The sequence below is a fragment of the Gymnogyps californianus genome, chromosome 1, assembly GCF_018139145.2.
Source record: "Gymnogyps californianus isolate 813 chromosome 1, ASM1813914v2, whole genome shotgun sequence".
Taxonomy (NCBI): domain Eukaryota; kingdom Metazoa; phylum Chordata; class Aves; order Accipitriformes; family Cathartidae; genus Gymnogyps; species Gymnogyps californianus.
Window position 1 is genome coordinate 156,769,282 of NC_059471.1, and position 21,900 is coordinate 156,791,181.

At 44.1% G+C, this 21,900-nt stretch overlaps 1 protein-coding gene across 1 annotated transcript in view; it reads right to left on the reverse strand.

The window, feature by feature from the left end:
* Positions 1-489: 489 nt before the first annotated feature.
* The window catches only part of PAH (phenylalanine hydroxylase), a 39,127-nt gene continuing 17,716 nt past the window's right edge, over positions 490-21,900 (reverse strand). Inside the window, exons 4-13 of the mRNA XM_050903617.1 lie at positions 14,705-14,793; positions 12,444-12,511; positions 9,422-9,618; positions 8,918-9,053; positions 7,540-7,609; positions 5,956-6,012; positions 4,840-4,935; positions 4,375-4,508; positions 1,245-1,360; positions 490-629 (exon numbers count right to left, since the gene is read on the reverse strand). Coding sequence (XP_050759574.1) covers positions 586-629; positions 1,245-1,360; positions 4,375-4,508; positions 4,840-4,935; positions 5,956-6,012; positions 7,540-7,609; positions 8,918-9,053; positions 9,422-9,618; positions 12,444-12,511; positions 14,705-14,793 — 1,007 coding nt within the window. The 3' untranslated portion in view covers positions 490-585. The remainder of the gene's footprint in view (positions 630-1,244; positions 1,361-4,374; positions 4,509-4,839; positions 4,936-5,955; positions 6,013-7,539; positions 7,610-8,917; positions 9,054-9,421; positions 9,619-12,443; positions 12,512-14,704; positions 14,794-21,900) is intronic.

Genomic DNA, 21,900 nt, shown 5'->3' on the forward strand with positions numbered 1-21,900 from the left:
TTTGGATAAATGGCAACATTACATTTTTAGGAAAAAAAAAAGTTTCAGGACAGAGGTGCTTGTGTGTAAAAGTAGAGGGACAGAGGGCCAAGCAGTATATGTATACCCCCTGAAAGGTGTAGAGTTCGGGACTCCATGGGAACCTTGCACAAATGTGAGGGACTGAGGGGAAAATGACTGCGAGAGAAAGCAAGGTGGATTAGTCTGTTAGTCATTGCCATCCTGTCCCTGGGCCCAGGGTGGTAATGCAGCCTCACAGCTGCAGCAGACTATCGCTCTGCATGGTGGAGATCTCCTCCTTCTGCTAACCTTGGCACAAGAGATATGGAGGTTTTCCCCAGATTCCTAGAATTAATGTCTTTTTAATGCATTAGTAAGAAAAAATGGATTAGTGTCTGAAGGCCAAAAGAGTCAAGGGTCACCTGCAGATCTCTATTTCTCTGCTAATCTATAGTAATTAAGATACATAGCATAAGCATTCATGCAGTACACAAGAAGATAATAGACTGAGGCTAGACAAAGACTGGCATTTGCACATGGCAGCTTCTAGGTAGTAGCCAGTGATTAGCAAGTTACAGCAAATCTTCATTTTATCTTCTGGAGGGCATTGCAAAGTATCCCCATCTCACCTGCAAAGGAAATAATCAGAGCAGTTAATTCTACAGCTAGCCCATTTCTAACACTCCTGTATATATTTACCCTTTATATCCTTTCCCTGAAAGAATAAGGTGAGCAAAGAAGGGCTGGATTGGACACATCTATTAGGGTCTTACTGGAGTAAGGTCTGCAGAGTCAGCCCTTTGCCTTCATCAGCCATACAAGGATGGCTCACAGTATCAGGGGTGCTGGCTCTCAGCAGGCTAGCCAATGTTAGGTGGAAAATGTATCAGGAAAAAGGCTAGAATGGCAAAAGGAAATGTGACTAAAGCCAAGCTTTTCCTTTTCTTCCTTACTGAGAACAGCTAGAGCCACACGTGAGAATCCATCACAAGGCATTCTGGCCTTTCCTAGCACCTCCACTAAAACTGGATATTTCAGATGTAACAAACTACAGTCAAGTGGAAATGTTATTTTGAAGCTTGGCTAGAATTAGGAAGCAATTTTTGCACCAGAAAGGAGATGTGTGCTGCTTTATCTTGATCAGACTCAGAGCATTAAATGCAACCAGATGAAATCTGCTTTGTGGTTGCTATTTCTGATCCAAGTTTTGAGGAATTCAAGGTAACAAATCTGTAGTTCCTTACCGTTGATAGTGTCAGCTAAGTTCTTCAGCTGCTTTGCATTGTCCAAGACTTCAATCCTCTGGGTGTAGGGATTGTACCGAACAGAGAAAGGACGAGGGATCGTTTGAGCAAATTTCCTGAGGCAAAAATACAAAAAGACGTACAAACTTGAAAAGCTCCTTTTTTCAGTAACTCATTCTTTTCTTGGTGTCTGTATTTGTTGATGAGGGGAAAAAGAAAATCTACGAAAGGAAATAACTGAAATTCCTGCCGAGTGATCTGAGACTTACAGCATTCTGTAACATGCTTGAATCTGCTTTTGTCCTTACCACTTCTGTTTTTTTCCGAAGAGGACTAGTTATGCTATTGGCATGGCAACACTGCTCCTGGTATAGGCCAACTGTGTAGCTATGGGGATTTGCCAAACTTGAAAACTTCATTTTCCTTTCAGTAATGCAAAATATAGGAATTCTGATCCAAGTCTGCAATTTCTGGGAAAATAAGGTCAAGCACATATGCCATCCTGGCATACCAAGGAGCAAGCAGACTGCTAACTTCTGGCATGGTTGGTAGTGGCTTCCAGGTCATTGCAAAGATATGAGATAGTCAAGGGAGTGAAGCAGCATTCTTGCCACCCCTTATTTGCAGCCTTCCTTGCTGCAAAATAGTTAATTCCATGGCAGAAACATTAAGATTCTGGTATCTTGGGAAAACATTAATTTGCATAACCACAGAACTGTGGAAAGGAGGACTCTGAATGGGATGAGATGGTCAGAGCTATTGTTCCAGGCTCCTTGTAGAACTCAGCAGGATACTGGCTTATATATCTGCTTCAGATTACTGAAGTTATTGCTGAAAGAGGAAGGAAAACACGCAGGAGTTGATTATGGAGCCTCACTATACAGACTGTGACTCAGCATGGTAAATTCCATATGCCCAGAACAGTGGAATATGCTGGATGCCACCTCCACATTGCTCCTTCATTTTAGTCCTAATTATTATCAGCTAAGGCCATTGTCTCAAATGGAGTTCAGTGTGAGCAGGCCACAAGGTGTGATGGTGGAAAAAAATTATGTTGGCTATGATGAAAGTGTTTGGTGGCATCAGTCCAGTTTTTCTAAGGGGAGGGATCCACGTTAGAAGACGGTCTTCCTAAGTCTCAGCTGAAGGCAAGATCCTAATTAGAAGATGAATGCTTTAAGCTGAAATATTTTAGGTTAATCTCAGAATAATATTTCAGGGAGGTTTTCTATTACACACAAACACACGTGTCCAGGTGCAAGCCACGAACACAGGCACTGGACCAACCCCCAGACCTCTATTTCAATTTAACCACTTTTCCAATTTGCTCATTGAAACAAATAAAAGAAGCTCCAAGAAAGTTTGTATAGAGTAAGGCAGCATCTTCCGCTTTCTCAAGGAACTTGCTACTCAGTTAGAGAAGTATACAGAGAAGACAGAAACAGTGTGCAGGATATTAATAGCACAAAACAGAAGAGAAGGCCATCTTTCTCAGGTATCACCCCAGAGAAAAGGGCAGAAGGAGGTGCTGCAGGCTTATGACGACTGAGGAAGCAACAGGGGAGGTAGCTAGGAAGACCTTGGAGCTGAGGAGCCTGGGGCAGCAGAATATCTTGGGTCTCAGTATGTGTTTATCTGTGAAGGGGGAGGGGAGTGGGGAGAGAGAAGAGACTGCAGGTCTGAGACAAGTCCCTGTGTGGCATCTCCAAGTGAAAAATTTGTTGAGTGTGAACCAAGGCTAACCCCCTGTGGCTTGGCTAACATCCAGAAATATGGTGGTGATTTTTTTAAACAGAAATATTTTTGTGAGGTGGAACCCAAGCTGAACCCCAAACACAGTCTGAGCCAGTCCTATTTCAAGAACCAGAACTCAACCTGGACCACTATTTCAAAATCTTGTTGAACTGGAACTGAATCTGTATTTGAGTCACAGATGACTGAAAGATTTACTGTGTAGCCCTGTAGTCTTGTAAACACACTGCTGGTAACAAGCTGGAGGCTCTGTATTAAGCTAACCACACAAGCCTCAGGATTGGGGTTATTAGGCTTGCTTGGAGTTTTGTTTAGCTGTAATAACAATTGTCTAATGACCGTGTAGCTATTACCTAATTTGTTTTAGTTTTGCTTAATTCTGAATAATTGTGTGCTATAATGCCTATCATTAATAATTTTTATATAGGCAGGAATAGCAAGTAGTTACGCTGTACATATAGTGAACTAAGTCTGACCCTAAAGTAATGATACAGCATAAAGGAGTACCAGCATGGGCTGATAACGAGGGCCTTAAAGGCAGAGCACAGGATGATGCTGGTGGTCCCGGGCTATCAACAACTCCCCATTGGTCAGTTATTCAGAGTAAAGCAAACTTAGAATCTGAGGGGAAAACAAACAGTTTTAGAGGAAACAAAAGGGAAAAAGAAAAAAATATTTAACATAAATAGTAAAATCACAAGTAACACAGATTTGCAGATCAATGTAGAAAGAGCAAGATGTAAAGCATGTTAGAAAATATAAAAATGGCCCTGAGGAAACCTTGGGCTGAGGAGGAAGAAAGAAAGCATCAACACCATCCACCTCCTCACAAAAGAGAGGAAGAAGCTCCATTCATTAACATCGCAGCCCTACTCTGAAGACCTCAAGATGCTGATTACTTGACAACTCCACTCCCCATCACCAGACTGAAACTGTTGACTTAAGACACAAAAGAAAGTGTAAGGGTGAGCATAACTTCAGAGGAAAAGGAGTAGATACTAGGAGATTTTTTGTACAAGAACTTTTAACTATAGTATTGTTTAAAAGACTTGTTTTGCATGAATTAGATAGGTTTGACCCTAAGTGCTAGTATCATTGCAATTGGACTAATAATAATTTTTTGTTGCATTTTGATTATACAGATGAAACTCTTTATTAGACTAACCACAAATTCTTGGCTTCATGCATAAGGTATGTTCCCCTTATTGTGCGTAACAAGATTTTGAATGTAACAACTGCTTAGTCTCTTTGAGCATTGCACAACTTTTTCTAATGCCTCTCAAAACATGACTGTCAACCCAAGACCTGTTACGGCAATGGGATTCACTGTATAGGCAATGGACAAGAAATTGGGCCTTCTGTGGAATGACTGGATTACCTTAGCTTTTCTTTCGCATCTTTAAAACTTTCAGCAACATAGTAGACAGGCTGGAACTCAGTAACAGGGTACTTCTGTACAGCAGTCTTCTCCAGGACAAGAGGCTGAATCTCAGGCTTACTTGATAAACAATACTATGAGCAAAAAGGTAAGAAATTTATTTCAGTTAAAAAGTGCTTGAATTTGCTGTGAAAGAAATATACAGCTACTGAATGCCACCCAGTTTCAGACAGGAAAGAGTTGCTCCTGTGGAATGCAATGACAATGTCACTTACTAGGAAAGAAGCAAGTATGAGTCCCTGTGTATGTATACACTGAAACATTTATTAGAGCTCTTCAATGAAGTATGACATTTCATGCTACTTCTATGCACAAAGTATGAAGCAAAATAGGGATCTGAAGACATTCCGAAGAGAAATTTGAGCTATTATAAACATCTTTGAAATGTTGTTTTACAGAACACACCTGCAGCTCCCCAAATGAAGACAGCAGCCCTGCACCATACGCCTTGAGTGAATCGCCTTCCTTACATAGTCCAAACTCCACCGTAAACCAATAAACCTAGCAAGAAAATTAGATAGAAACATATGATTCCTTGATCAAAAAGAGTAGGTGCACATCATTGATTTGAATACATTTGGAGTTTACATTTCTATTTAAAATGTTGCCATATGTCAAATATCAACTGTATAAATACAATAAATGTCCCCACAGACTGAAATTCTTCTCCCGGAATGGGCACAGTGCTAGACTCAGTGTGCCTGTGAATCAGTTCAGTTCCCTGACAGACACAGTTGTGTTTTACTATGCTTACATTCTTCAGCAGAGCAGAGACAATGAAACTATAGCAATAAAATTTCATTTTGGCTGGCCAACCCAGTTGAAGTTTGAACCTTAGTTGATAGACGTTTGTGCCCTGTTTCACACAGAGGCCGTCTAGCTGCAGCAAGAGAGGGAATGGGCTGTTAGTGCAATGTTGAAGGAAGATGGTGTGTGGCCTAGCTTGACTTCTTAGTCTGTCATTTTGAAGTGACACCTGCTCTGGCTCAGAAGAACTACCTCATCTATTAGAAGCAGCAAAGATGGTGCAATGTTTTGCCCAGGTGAGTTGGCGCTGGGGACACTAATCTCATAGGCATATCCTTGTTTTTATTTGAAGTTTGCAACTCTGAGTCTCAGTAGTCTCAGAGTAGGATTCAGCTGAGCCACACTGACTGCAGAGGACATTATCTGCCTGGCAGGGTGGAAGAGAAGAGACACTTGCAGGTACAACAGCTACTGAAGCTGCCTCCTGAAATTTCCTGTGGGGATGTAGTAACGTGTAATCTCTTCTTGCCCAATATGTTTGTGCTGGAGGAAATCTTGTCTGGGCTTCTGTGTTTAATCACAACTGTCACTTTGAATAAGGGGTGCCAAAGCTGTTTTCCTTTAATGCAACTGTTTCAGGGTGGGGTTTTCCAATCATGGACTTCACTCTGTTCCCATTCAACTCTATGGGAGTTCTATCAGTGACTTCAGTGGCAGCAGAATTAAGACAACATAGGGCGCTTTGGAAAATTGAGCCCTCATTTATTAAATTACCGTAGCAAGTTTCTCGATGAAATCATCCGGAGCTCCCAGAGATGCCAGTCCAATTTCCTGTAACAATAAACCATTATTCTTCAAGCTGTTTATTGCAAACATTCTTCCTGTCTCGTCTTATGTAATTTCTCACATTTTAAATGTTACCATCGCTTACTACCACACACAAATGTTTACAGAACATGTTCCTATCGTGCAACATCAATTTTAAACCAGAAATCTTTCCAGAAATTAACAAAGGGTCTTGTCCAAATGTTATTTACAAGGCATGATCCTTTGTGCCTGGTACAAAGCCCACTGAGCTCAAATAAAATTTTCCTCTTGCTTTGACAGGCTTTTGATCAAGTCTACAATGCACATCTGAGAGAATGATACCATCAAAAGGAGGTAAATCAATCACACCCACACACCTTAAATATTTCTCTGTTTTGATGGGCCCTGATTGCAGGAGTTTTCCTGGAGCCTTGAATGAGTTATTTTTTCTGAATGACAGGGCATGATTTGAAAGAGCTTATTCATACCTTGGGAGCTAATGGAGACTTTCCCGGGAGGCATGCACTAGCTGGATTCAGAAGACAGTCACACAAGACTGTATATAACCAGGTTCCTTTCTTGGTTTGCTCCAGTGAGGACTGCACAGTGCAAAAATCAGAGCACCTCACACACACACACCAGGAGCATGGGAGCAGCCATCACCATGTCAAATCCTAATAAGCCAAGGTGCAGTAGGGCTTATCTTGAAGGAAACCCCAGTTCTGGGAAAGGGCAGAGCCTGAGGGTAATACTGAGTGCTTACTAACTACATCAAGTTGACACTTGTCTTTTGAGCAGGATGTTACATCAAGTCCATTTTCCCTTCCTTCCTTCCTTCCTTCCTTCCTTCCACCCTTCTGTCCTCCAGCCTTCTTTCTTTCTTTGTCTCTCTCTTTTTCTTTCTCTTCTTGTCTTTATTTTTCCTTCTTTCCTTTTTTCCTTCTTGCTTTTTTTCTTTCTGTCTGTCTTTCTGTCTTTCTGACTTTCTCTCTTTGTGAATTTTCATGTTTCCTGCAGCCAAAGATGCAGCCAAAAGTTTACTCCTTCACCAAGGTTTGGCTTCTTTTCCAGAAACATTAATACTACCAAAGAGAAAGTTCCTCTCCAGCCTTCTCCTATGCTTGCAGCTGGGACAGTTCCTCACTTTATTCAGCCTCCTCTGTGGCTTCAATAGAAAACAAAAAAACCCCTCCACTTTCCCTATCGTTTGGACTGCATGGTGGCACAATAATTCATCTGACTCATGAGCCATTTAACTTTGCTCAGAAGGATCAACATCTACAAAAAGGTTTTTATATGATGGCTTCACAATGGGTTTGCCTGTAAAAAAACAACTCACACAAGACAGACATTTGGAGTTTGAGTGTATGAGTTCACCTAAGTGATTTGTGTCAAGATTTCAAGCTATAAATAAATCAGCCTCAGCCACTTTCAAACAGTATGCTTCAAGGTGAATCCACCCCACCCCTCACAGCTCTTGATTCATCCTCTGAATTACCTAGTCTCTGGTGTGTTCAATTATATAAATAGTATAACCACTGAGTAACTTACCTGGGAAAACTGAGCAAAACTGGGATCAGCAAAAAGAGGCACATGTCCTAGCAGCTCATGGCAAATATCACTGCAGGAAAACATGACATCTGAATAATTTTAATTTAGGAAAAGTCCAGCAATGCTGGATAAATGCTCTAGAGCCAGCACATAGTCAAGAGGGCAGTGCATTTGCTCCTACCAGCAAATAATGCTCAAGACTCATGGGAAAACATTTTACTCAAATTATTCTTGTGATGGAAACGCTTGCATACTCCAAGGTTTTCAGTGCTTTTATCATCATACATCCCTCAGAGGACGGATGATACATTATTTGTTTTTCCTTTTGGAAGAAAATCATCCATTCAACTGCCCACCCGGCTCAGGAAAGCCCAGAAAGATATCACCCCATGAAAGAGAACATGGACTTTTCAGCCTCAAGGACAAGAAACCTCTTTAGATGAAGCTCAGGCTACTAAGACAATTCACCATGGTGTCAACATGTACCTCAAGAGCTCAACTCCAGTCCCTGTTCAGGCCCACAGCCTGCCACTGGGAGGTGGAAGCTTGCCCTTCCTCAGGTAGGACTATTTTCATCACAAGTTGAAGTTGGCAGCTGGACAAGCATGTTTGGGGAAGAACTCATTCAGGGACTGCTAGATCTTTCAAAGACAGAGAAGTGATTTGGTGAGATGGAAGGGGGAGAGAGATAACATGCTCCCAGGAGGGCCAGGTCTGTGGAGTACATTTCAGCCTGGCTTTACGCAGGATGAGAATGGGGTGAGCAGAAGCAGGAAGGGAAATCAGAAGAATGAGGGATAGAAAAATGGAGGGGAAAAGGAGGTTGTGGGAAGAAATAGGAAGCAAAGAAATGGTAAGGGAGGGGAGGAAGAATTGCAACAATATGAAGCAGAGGAAGAAAACTTTTGAAAACAGCAGGTGGAAAAGGAAAACGCACAGAGACGGGAGAAACATTACAGCATAAAACTGAAAAAGAGAAGGGATCAATGATCTGGGCTTCCTCTATCTTGCTGCCAGAAGCTTCTTTGCAAACATGTTGAGTCATTCCTGCACTAGATGTCACACCACTGTTTGGGTGCTAATAGCTAAGCTAAATGCCTTTGTACACTGCTCTCTTGTGTCCCAGCCACCACGTAAGCATGTCTTCAGTAGCAAAACTGTTTCATCCGTCCCATAAGAACTTGCAGAAGAGGATGCAGCATGTTAAAAAGACTAGAAATCTTCTGAAAATGTTTTCAGAAGAGAGCAGTCGCTTGGCTGCTCTCCATTAGCTCTGTTCCCAGGAGTGCTCCAGAGTCCCACATGGTTATTATCAGTTGGGCTGACCCTGCTGTTAGTCTGCTGCAACTTTACACACTTTCTGTGCCAAAGTACTTACGGCTCTGGTGTGTACATGGGTTTGGATGCATGGCGAATATACTGCGTAGAGTGGAATACTCGGAATGCCAGCCCAGCCAAGAAATCCCGAGAAGAGAGCAAGCCTGCAACAGGACGCAGGCGAAATCCAGTGCAGGCTGAAGGGACAAAAAAAGTGCATCTTAAAAACAGCTTGTGTGTTTGATTTATCCTTATCCGGACTCTTCACAGTGGAAAAAGTTCGTTATTTTTTTTCTTTGCTCTCCTTATGTTAAACAGAGTTTAACTGTGAAAGAGCAGGGAATTTTCTACCCATGTATACCACCATTACGTATCTAAGCATCTGTACCATTGTACCCCTGGAAGTTTTAGAGGGGGACCTGGAACACAGGCTAAGTGATGTGCCCAAGCACCATAGGGAGCCTGTGATAAAGCCGGGACTGCTTTTCCATCTCTGGAAGCACCACCCCCACTGACAGCTGAGGCCTTTCATTTGATTTGGTTCTTCTATATGCTTCAAACTTACTCTGCAAGAATTTTGAAATATCTTCAAGCTGGGGAATATTGTCCTCCCGGTAGCCACAGTACTTCTCCAGCAGTGGGAACACGTGGTTGTGTTCATAACAAGCATGAGTTGGATAGAGACTCTTCAGCTCCCTGAAGACGGTGCCCCATGTTTTCTTTTCTTCTTCTGTGTAGGTGACTTGAGGAATAGGTTGGCCACTGGAAAGAAAATGGATACCTTCCATAGAAGCGACAGAGAAAATGTCCTATGCCACTAGCACCATACTCTGGAGCTTTACATGGGCTGGCCAGGAGCTGCTGGTGCAGGAGGGGAGATGTCTTTGGTCTGGCATGCCAGCGCAAAAGGAGCCTCACTTGCCCCTAGGCACAGGCTGGGAAGGACTCTATTGACCTCAGCTGAGATAGCGGCCTTTAGACGACAACTTGTATTATTGTGGTAAAAATAAATTAGTGCTTATTTGTCTTATCAAGATGTTCTTCTAAAAATATTTGCTGGCTGTTGGTTTCAATTTATTTACATTTCTAGATATGGAGCAGCTGTTGTATTCCTTGCTCTAATACACATTACATTAATTGTTTTGGTTACAACAGGGAAACAATCAGCTCCAGAAAACTCTGTTTCTTGGAGAGGCAGAGAAATTCTGATCTGTGCTTTATGCTGTAACAGATGCAGACTCCAGCCAGTTTGACTTTTTATAATTGTAATGAGTAATTCTGAGTCAAATCCCACCCTCAGGCCTCCATGTGCTTAGCTCATGTTGAAGCTAGCAGGAATTAAACAATCAATCACAAGCAATGTAGTTTGGCCTCCTGTGAATAGTCAATTCCTTAGCAATAATGATAGGGCCATAGGTGAATCCAGCAGCTTTGAAAAATCAAAGGGTTTTAAGTAACTTAATAGGGTTAACATCACTGCTGGAATAATGCTGGAGCTTTCCAAGCCCCAGAGACCCATTGTTAAACTCTTGATGACACCCCACCATCTCCCACTCCCTCATTTTTTCCTTGAGCCTCAGGGCAGCTCCTCTGGAGCACCATCATTTTCTGTCTCTCTGTATCAGCCCTCCTTGATCTGTGGAGCTTTAAACATCATGTTGAATTATGAGGATTGCTGGGGGATTGTTTTTCCTATAGCACTCCTAAGTAATCCTCAACCACCTTCCAGGGCTACAGGGGGAAGCTATGGCTTAAAAATCTTTCAAATTTCAATTAAAAAATTTCAGAGATCAACAGGGCCAGAAGCAAAGGAAGGCAGAGGGGAGAGGCAAGCTAAAAGCAAAGTCAGGGAAATTAAGCATTCAACAAAAACAATGGGTAAATGTATCAGAAGAGAAGGCAAAAGAGCAAAGGCAGAGTAGAGAGGCAAACAGCAGGAGGAAAGAGGACAAAATAGGTGCAATAGAAGGGACACAGAAGAGGATGAAATTGATGGCAGGAAGAAGAGTACAAGACAAGCAACCACAGACCCACTTCACCCTTGTAGCTGGGTAGCACCTTCACAAGCTAAGCACATTTGCCTTTTCAGATACTTCCCATAAAGCCTGATAACTTTGGTTGTCACTCTCCTCCTGCCTGGTTCTCTGCATCTTTGTCCCCCCAGTGCTGGAGACATTCCCTTGCCCTCTCCTCCCCACTGTAGACCCTGAAAGGCATGCCCACCAGGTGTAGCACCCAGGGCAAAGACATCACAGATCTGTCTGGGCCTTCCTGAATCAACACCCACAGTCACAAAAAACACATGCCTTCTTTCCACGAGCCCCAGAAGCCCAGATGTGGGCTTTCACACCCTACTTACTGACCTGTGACTGAAAGACCTAATTGGAAAGTCCAAGAACTTCACATAAAAGGTGCTTTTGGGACATAGGTCCAGGTCTGTATAGGCTCTGTTTCCAATGTGTCTGAGGATCTGGATAACAGACTAAATAATGATTAGTTACATCTTGGAATATAATGGTTTCACCTTCCTAAGATGGTTTCAGTTTGAAACTTGGGAGGAGGGAGTGGTTAACATGTTTTCTGTTTTATTTCTATGTAGGATTTGGTGAAAGCCTGCAAACTAGAGACCAGAATTTGCTATCCATTATGCAGGAAAGGTAAATCTTCTGTGGGATACCTATAAATGGGCATTAGATCCATCCACATCTGGCCACAAAGTCTTATCCAAATTTTCTAGCTATAAACTGGGCTCCTGACTTTTTTCTCCTGACTTTTTTCACTTTCCATCAATCAGTCCAATTTTGTCTCTCATTTTGTGATTAGATTATCAGCTCTTTGGCTCAGGGACTATCTTTTCATCCCAGTTCTGTGCAAAGTGGAGCCCTAAATGTACAACATATGTTACTTTATCCTTTGCAATCACAATTTTTACCAGTCTCAGCAAGAATCAGGCCCAGCAGTACTGATACAAATGTGTAAGTGGCTCTGGGAACAGAATTTTATCTCCTCCAGATCTGATCACTGAAAGCAATCAAGCAAGCCGGTTCTAACTGAATTTATCATCTCTATTCATTTATTTTTCTTGGGAAATGAGAGCCCAAATTGCTGATTGCAGCTGGGTCAGACATGATAAAAGTAAAGTATCAGGCACTGGATTAGCATCAGAACCATAAGTTATTCATTATTTTAATAGTGTATGCAGCTCCTGCTTTAATGTAAATGATAGGGACTCCTCCTCCAGCCCTGGCTTAATGGGGAGAATACCAGAAGCGGCTTTATTCAATGCTCAGGTCTTTGTAGTAGCAAAGGAGTCTGCTGTTCAATTAGACAACAAAGCCAGGGAAAAGGGGTGTTGTGGGGAAAGAAGGGAGGCGACATTCTCTTCTGAACGTGTGCCTGGAACAATTTACTTTTGTTTTACTGTGATTTGGGGATAAATGCATGAACAGGAAGGTTTAAACACATGGCAGAGAAAAGCCAACAGCAGGAGGATGCTTGTGGAAAAATAGGGATTGCCAGCAGGGTGAGAGCCCTAGGAGAGGGCAGGAGATGTGGGCTTGCTTTCTGCCCACGCACTGAGCACTCACTGTCTGTAGTTGTAGGCGATATCCGCGAACTCCTTCCTCCGGGCCCGGTACACAGGATCTTTGAACCCCTGAAGAGAAACAGCGATGGTCAGTCCCTGTATAAGTGCAGATGGTGAACAGCCTTCCTCTCACTGAGCACCCTCGGGTATGGCTGGTGCAGTCCAAGAAGTGCAGGAGGGTGAGTGGGGAAGCTGCCTCCATCCTGCTCGGCTCCACTCACACAGGGCACCGCTCCTTCCCGGTCTGCTGGGCCACCAGAGCAGCCATTCAGCCACAGCCTCCCAGCACCTCTCGCCCCCTAAGTCCTTTCATTTTCTCATTTCCACTTGCTAGAAAAAAGGGAAACATGCTCCTGTACAGTGCCAACAAGGTGCTCCCCCAAGAGCAATACACTGAATTAACGGCACTCAGATAACCATGTCCTTCTGGTTTCTCATGAAGCTTGTTGCAGTTCCTGGCACTGCTGGGCTGATCTAGAGGAGCAGACTTAAAACACATTAGAAACACACTCAAAACACACTCATCAGCTCAGTCAGACTTTTTAGGCAGATTTTCAGCATGAACCACACTTAAAGGTGCTCATTTTCAAACTATTAGAAGAACAGTAGGCACTTAGCAGGCCAAAAAGCCCTATTTGCACTACAAATTCAACCATTTCAAGGGATTTAATTACTACAGAGAATGTCTAATAGACCTTGTGGTTGGGAGCTTGACCTTTGCAACTAACTACCAATAAAACCAGGGATATGAAATACAATCTCTAAATCTTCATCTAGGATAACCATTCTCCTATCCCAGTGTGCCTGCTATTTAGACTAAAAGTTCCTCAGGGCTAGGAGTGTCTTCACCACCTAAAGTGGAGAAACGTCCTTCCAAGCTAGGACACACTTCTGCAGGGCAAATAGCAACAACTTGCTGGGCACTGCAGCAGTTCATGAATGCACCTCTTAGTGTTGCACGGCACAACTGGACTGAGGGGCCATGAAACACAACTGACTATAGGAGGCAGCTGAAGTAAAGTGGAGATCTAAGAGTGTGAGTCAAAAAGAGGCAGCCAACGGCCTAAAAAATGTGCTGTCCAAGATTAACCTGGCATAGAGGTATTTGTGATTAAATCCCACATCACTTTTAGCTACTAAAAAGACAGGCTCCTTTAATTTCTCTTTTTCTGCACTCTGTGTACTGTCACATCTATTCACCTCAGCAGGTGGCTTTCCTTTTTAAGGCATAAACTGCTCACTAACTAATTCTAGGAACTGGAGCAGAGATGCTTCATTCCGTTTAATATCTTTTTTGGGGGGGGGGGGGGGGGTTCTTTTTTCAAATACGATCTTGGTCTATTCCCACATGACACACAAGGGGGCCATTGACTCAGTGTATCTCCTTTCATTCTGCCTTTCATATGACCACACTGAACATCATGAATCATTGTACATGATACGTAACACATCTTGAATTAAGCAATATGTAGTGAATGACTAATCACCCCATCTCAATTAAACTAATAGCAGCAATTTTTGTTGCGCTGCATGTAATTTATTTATAATCACCCTATCTCAATTAAACTAATAGCAGCAATTTCTGTTGCACTGCATGGAACTCAGTGTGTTTTGACAAATGAAAATAAGTTGTTGTTTGCTTGGAGAGGGAGTAGAGGCAGAAAGTATTCTTGTATCTGGAAGAGCTGAAAAACCGCTGAATAAATTTTTTTATCAGCTAAGCCAATGAACAAAACTTTCTGACCCTACCATTTAAACCACAAACCTTTTGAAACAAGGACCTCTTCTTTCGTTGTGTCTCACCACACAAAAATCATGTCAGATTTAACAACCACATAACAAGGCACTAAGCTCAATCGTGTGTATGTAATCAAGGATAAAAAAACAATCTTCCTATCTCTGAGCTAAGATACGTTGCTTTTGAACTTTTTGTTGCTAGTGATTCACAAAATGAGTCTGAAGTCACCACATCAGAGCCACCTGGGAAAACTAGAGGTGTCCTTGTGGTGGCCCTGTGCTCTGATGACCGCTATGGCTTTTCAGGTCTTCTTGTATTTGCTCAAATTAAAGCAACCTTCTGTATGATTTACTTCATAACCAGGGATTGGGCTGATTCTAACCCTAGAAATGTGGTACCCTTCTTGTCCTATACCATGTGAGACAGTCTGCCAGATCTGTCTTAAAGCAGAGCAAATGTACATGAGAGAAACATCTGTCCCAATAACTAGAAACATGTTAAAAAAATAAAGCTTTTTTTCTTACAGGATGATCAGCATCCAATTCTGCTCCATAGCTTAGGATCTGATTGGCAAACCTGTCCAGCTCCTGGATGCTTCTTGGGAACCATGGTACTGCGAAACAGAAAAGAAATAGACACTGGTATGCTGCTTCTTTACTTGGCTTGGGGCCTTCTTCTGGTCTTTCCATCTTTTCATCATAAATATAAAGAAACATATGCAAGGGGCTAAATTCTTTGGGCAGCAATGGCCTTTCCCTGTAGTAGGAGGCAAGAACAAACCCTGCAAGCTGTCTTGAATTTGTGTCTGGTTTGCACCGTTGGAAGAATACAGAGCATAAGGAATGTCCAGCCCTCGGCACAGAGCTGGCTTGTAATGTTTATGATTTTCTGTTTATTATTCTGGTCTCTTGGCTTACCAAAGTGTAGGAATTCTTCCAGAGTATCCTTCCTTTCACAGTAGCTAGAATCAGCCATTTCAAAGGAACAGCAAGAAAACCCACAACAAGAAGGATACAGGATTATCTGACCCTCTGAAAATCTCTTTCTAAGACCTACTTGGTGGCCTCACTTAAGCTAGGATGTTGAAATAAAATGATAAATGGCACCCTAATACCTCAGACTAGCATTGTAGTATTGCAGTTATTATGCAATAATGCATTCATTTAATTAACATTCTGGGCCTGGTTCTCTATTGCCTTGTAACTCACATACTATACACACTGCCTATGGCGTGGGCAGGATATGAAATGGGACCACACTGACTACACAGCATGTAATGTCCATATGGCCCTCCCTTTACAGAATGACATAAGGTGGAGGGCAAGGAAGAATCACAGGGCTTTCCAGATGCGATGTGTTCAGATAGGGGAAAGTGAAAGGCAAGTGTCTTCATGGCAATTGCACTATGAGGAGAGGCTCTTTGCAGTTCATGAAGTACATGCAGCAGTCATCCCAGGTCAGACCTCCTTCCTGGAGCCACGAGTGTATTCACCCAGTGGTCCAGGCAGTCCCCTGCCACATGTCCCCTCAACAGCAAGAGGCCTGGCACACATGTGCAGTGGCTGTACCAGGCTGCAGCCCCCTCTTCCATCTCCTCCAGGAGGATTCAGTTGCATACCAAGCCAGAGACCCCCTTGTCAGCCACCACTGGGTCTGGCCACCCCAGCCTTCTGCAGTCCTGAGACAGGGAAGCTCGATGGAGGGAGCGCAGGGACTATGGGCCCTTTCCCCTCCCTTGCCCCATCATCACTTCAGGAAGTGCATCAATAGGTACCACCAGTAAGTACCACTGGCAGCTGGGCACATCTTGGGAGTTGCCAGTGCTGCTGGATTCGGCTTGCTTGGGTTTCCCTTCTGCTGCCCCATTCTTACGTTTTTGGCCCCTTGATCCTAGCTGCCTGCCTCTTATCTTTTTCCCTTCCCTTCCCTTCCCTTCCCTTCCCTTCCCTTCCCTTCCCTTCCCTTCCCTTCTGCCTGAGTCAGAGGCTACAGCCATGCCTGAATTTAATAGCCTGTGATGAACTTCTTACAAATACAACTAATGGCTCTTTGAGCCCATGTACACATCTGTTTTCAGGAAACTCTGCAGCACTGGTCTCTATCATTTCTTTACATGTGATATGAAAAATTACTCCCTTTTGTTTTAAACTTGATTATTTCATCTGATGTTAATTAGTTCCTGCATACAAAACATCATTTGTTGTTATTCACCTTCTCCAGGACACCTAGGATTTTATAGCTCCCTGTCAGATCCTCCATCTACCATCCATCTTCCTGGCTGGGACTTTGCCTGTGTATTTCAGGCACAGAAACCGCGGGCTATCTTTGAGCACTCTCATCATTTCTCTCTGCACCACTTCCAGTTCTACCATACTTTTTCTAAGGAAAGGGCACAAGACCTCCATCTAAGTATGTACCCCATGCTCAGACAGTGCAATTATGTCCCATATGCTCCCCACACTGAGTACAAGTCAGCAACACCAACTTCAAGGCTAGTATCACCCAAAGGTCTGCTGGTCCAAGCCCAGGGGCTCTCAGCAGTCTCTCTACCAATAAAACATTTGAAGTTCATTTAGTGACTTTCTTGCACGAATGGGTGTCACTTGCTCAGTCAGTGCTTGGAAAACAGCTCATTCCCCTGTGTGGCTCTCTACTCAGCTGGGAGCACTGCCACTCAGCCATACCTCCCCGTTTGATTTTGGCTTTTGTGCTAAGTGAACCTGATCCCCAGCCGGCAGCTGCTGCATGAGCTCCCTGCAGTGCCTTGCTGATGGGGCTCATCCCAGACCTGATGGACCACCTACGGGATAAGAAGATCACTCTGTCTCCAGGACTATTCAGCCTTGCTTTCTGCTGAGCCTAACAACACGGAGGGCACTTGTGGCGCTGGGTTTCTGCGAGGCACCTGCACAGAGGGGCTGGCGCAACAACAGTAGATTTACAGGGCACACTTTGGGCGGCCGCAGCTCAGCCCCATGCAGAAAGCTCACTCCCCCGACCTACTGTCCCACCACCAGCCTGGCACCATCCAACACTCCCGCTGGGAGCCCTCAGATTGGTTTCAGACAGGCCAGGGAGAGCAGGCAGCTGGTGGCTGCCAGCCGGGGAAGGTCCCGGGCTGCCCGGGCTCCCCGGGCCGCAGAGACCCGGCCCGGCGGCTCGGCAGTGCTGCCGGCTGTGCCTCCCCTTCTCCTGCCCAGCAGAAGTGGGTTTTGGTCCCCCTCTTTCCGAGCTGCACACCCTTCTGCTTTGCCCTAAAAAAGAGATCTGAACAAGTCACTAGATGGCAGCAGCAGTCCCAGGAAGATCTTCCCAAAATTACTTTATTTCCTGGGTGTACCGCTAGCTCTCTAGTTTCTCCAGAAATACTCTCACCTTGCTGTTAGCAACCTTCCTGCACCTCCAACCCCTCGAGTTAAACTAGTCAGAGGAGGTGAGTAGAAAAAGGTGTGTTTGAGTCCTAGAGAGGAGTCACTACTCACACCATGTGAAGGGTGAGCACACCCAGCCATCCTGCCCCTATTTTCTATATGGGCAACCAGGCACTGGGTTTATCTCCTAGCTCTGCCACTGAGCTTTGTGTGATGGTGGGGGAATTGCTTCACTGTTTTGTGCTTCAGACTCCCCACTATCAGGTTGGGGTGAGGTACACTGATAAATGTTTTTGGATTAGGCACTGGAAAAAAAGCTGTCTGGCAGCCCCACAGCAAAGGATTTGTCAGTGTTAGAATGAATAACCACTATTCTCAGGGACACACCATGACCTGAAGGGTCCGGGCTGTGCAGACAAATTGGTGGGGGCTGAAGTCTGCAGTGGATTTCAGCAGTGATGTCTGTAGGGTTTTGCTGCCCTGAATCAGAAAGGTCTAGGTGGGCAGGGTTTGAATCATTGCAACTTCAAGAAGGGATAAAATGGATATATAATAGTGACTTACTTTCATTAAATACATTTTATTCTCAAGATCCCCAAAGTACTTGGTGCAGAGCTCATGACAAACTCTGGGACAGACTGCCTCCTGGGCTGATGCGGTGTCAGTCCCAGGCACGGAGACGGGTGGCTTGTTTTTCCGCTACACAGGAGCAGCACCTTATCTTCTAGGCATGCAGCCCCTATAGGTACCCAACCTATTTTCAGCAGATGTCTGCTCATCTCCCAGGTCCCCCCAGACATCGGCAGCAGCTAAAAGAGAGCAGCTCTGAGCTCGCAGAGCTGGATGAAAGGGGCAGGCTGTGAAAGGGAAATCCTGAGGATGCTTAGTGCTATTTGCAGCAGCATAGCTGATGTTAAGTTGGGTCCTGCAAAGTCCTGAGCCTTCTCAGCTCTCGTGGAAACAAAAATCGAAAGTCCTGAGCACAGCCCCAGGCCTGGGACTGCACCAAGTCCATACAGCCCTCGCATCAGGGACCAGGGTGCAAAAGGGCTACTGGGACTTCTGCCTAGCTGTGGTGTACCAGGAGGTTGTCCCCAGCCCCCCCAGCAACTGTTTAAAAGATCAAATCAAATTACCCCCTGGCTGAATCTATCCCATATTTTGTTTGCAACATCCTCCTCCAGCCCGTTCGCCAGACTCGCTGTCTGTCTGCACGGCCATTAATAAATTGCCAGGGCAAGCTGTTGCAACACTGTGCCTCTGTGAAGGTCTGAGGAGCAAACGTGGGCTGATCAGTAATAAATATTGATTTGTCTGTAAGTGAAACAGCAGCGTTTATGGGATCGTGCTGGACACCCAAGTGGTGACCAAATTACCATGAGGTCAAATGCTTAGCAGAATGCTAATAAGCCATTTATATGAGAGGCAGCAAAGCAGGGGCAGCGAGGACTTCTGCAGAACTCCTCCATTCGGACCATTGTGAGGAGGGTCAAAGACAGGTCTATGCAATTTATAGCAGTTCAAGGCCCAGGTTTAGCCCTTTTTTAAACAGTCCCGAATGCTTTGGCCAGCCTCAGGGTTTAGCAAACAAGGCCCCTACAGAACCTCAGCTCCCAGCCTGTCTCAGAAATGCAATAAATTGTCTGCATTTCCCTAATGCTGCAACAGAATAATATTTAATTCTTTTTATTCATGGGCTCCAAGTGGACTGCAGATACCCAGCTTGTTTCCAAAAAGAGCCATGAAGAGATGCACTGTGTTTTCACAACAAATCTTTCCGTCTCTACAAAGGGCTTTTGGCCAGTGACTGCTAGCCGATCTCATCTGAAGCTCTAAAACTACCTTTGGATTTAGAGCATTTTGCTGGCCTGCTCTCAGCTAAAATTACAGTGTTGATCCAAATACAAGTATTTGTAACTACTTGGGTGTGTCAAAGGGAAACCAAAATTACATTTTGCATTTAATTGAGAAAAGATCCTAAAAGCAGTTAAAGTGACCAGACAAAAAAAAAAAAAAAGAAAAAGCCATTCATATACCCCTGGCCCAATAAAGCACATACACACGTGTTTAACACTGAACTATACAGAAGGGACAGAATACAGAAATTTCCTCTAACAGTCCACAAAGCAGTGCCCCAAGAATGACACTGTGTGCTTCCTAGAGGAAAATGAGCAAAATAGGGGTTTTTTTCTCAAATCATGAGCATGAGCAAAATGAATCCTTAGCAAGGAAGGGCTGGGAGAATCTTTAGGCAGCAGTGAAAGAATTGGTCCCATGGGAGCCCGGACTGCCTCCGGGAGAAAACCTTCCCGGCCTTTACCTGCCCACTGAGAAGAGTGTGACAATATCCTCATAAACCATATTTCTCAGATTTTGCTCCCTGGAGGCATATTGCTCTCGTTCTGTGTTTTAGGAATAAAATTTCACACAAGTGCATCTGTGGATTATGACCAGATTTGCCAGAAGGATACATTTGAAAGGCAAGCTGACCTAAAAGGCACCACGAGGCCTGTTATTTGTTAATGCCATCAGTGATAAAGGACAGCCACACTTCCTACAGCTCGGGCTGCTCCAGTCTCACTCTGTCCTTGTAGCTGCCTCAGCCCAGAATTTGCCACCCACAGTTCAACCCCTAAGCAGGGCTTGTTTGACGTTTCAAAATATGGCTTTTTGGGGATTTCAGTTTGACTGGACCCTTACTAATTATGAGAGAAGTTGAAAATGGAAAAAAAAAAAGAAAAGAAAATGGGAAAGAGCAAAAAGAAATATCAATCTTCCTCTCTTTCCTTGGCAATAAATTGCTCCCACTTTATACTATTTCTGAATTACTGAAACTAACAAACAAACACAAGTTATCCTCTCAAACAGAAGGGGATCAAGTCCCTTTCTGCAGCACTGACAGGATAATCTAGCTCAAAAAACCTTTGATCAACACAGTAACATGCAGTGAAATCCTAATCCTACAGCTGAGCATGGGAGTTTTGACTTCTGTGAGGTCAGAATTTCACTCACATGCTTTTCCTGGCTGATATTTAGACCTGTATCTCTATCCGACTCTGGCCTATGCTTATACACAACTTTATTATTAATAAAGTTTATTATTAACTTCTTAATAATAATTAGAAAAACAAAAGTAATGGCAAGCCCTGCTAGGCCCTGTAGCTTTCCTCTGGAAATAAAAAAGCCCCCAAAAGAGAACCTCTTTGATTTGACGTGATCATAAATCACCTAATCAACCTTTTGTCCCTTCATCTCATGAATGGAGAGAACTGACTCCAAAGAGTATCTGCCGCCTTCTTTTTCATCTTCAAATGTTATGTCATGGGTAGGACACAAAGGAAACGGTAAAAGGATTACCAGCACTGATCTCAAGAAGGTATTAATGTCCTTTCATGTTGTTCCTAGGAAGGAAGAGGAAGATCCAGATCTAAAGTATTTAAAGTCTGAAATCCTATTAAAATCACATCTGTTATCTGAAGAGGCATTTAAGTATGTCTCAGACTGGATGCTGGGCAGCCACAGCTGTACCGAGCAGCCTCAGCTCCAGCAAATCTCTGAGAATTAGAAGCATGGACAACTCACAAAATCTTTCCTTATTGCCCTCTGAAGGCAGAATTACAACTGACCTCCCTGGGATTTCTTGCAGGAATGGAGTGTTATTCCTGCTCCCACCAAAGTGGGTGGCAGAGCCTCCCTATTTTCAATATCAGGAGTGAGGGGCATCCACAAGCCCAAAAAGTGGAGAGGCAGGTGGATGGTGTTGGACTCACATGCACCTGTGTGAAGGAGAGCGGGGAGCTGGGGGGACGGTCATCCTGTGGAACTTTTCCTGCCCTCCTCTCATCTCAGCCCAGAGGTGCAAGGGTCCCGCAAGGATGGGGCCGCAGCAGCCAGTAGCCAGTGTCCACGAGACCAAAATTGGAAAGTAATTTCCAATTGTAGTTTCCCAGGTGTTCAAGGGGCACGCCGGTCCCAGGGAGTGCAGGAGGGCAATCCCTCCCTCTGCCCCATGAGGATGCCACCACTCCATACCAGGCCTTGCACAGGACTGGGCTCTTGTTGCCTCTGCTACACCACAAGGTTTGTGCTAGAGTGATTTGTGAGGTCCCAGAGATATTTGGCAAGGGCAAAGGCACTGCGACAGCACTTCACTGTCAATTTTTGTTTTCTTAGGCTGCCCTTTACCATCGGTTCCTACCTGAATAGGGAGATCTGGAAGGCAGCTGGACTTTGTGTGAAGGATCCATCAAATAAACAGCAAATGAGCAACAACTGGTTTAATAAATAGTTAATGAATTGCTCACCAGAGTAATAGAGTCCTTACAGCCCATAGTTACATCTAGGTTTTA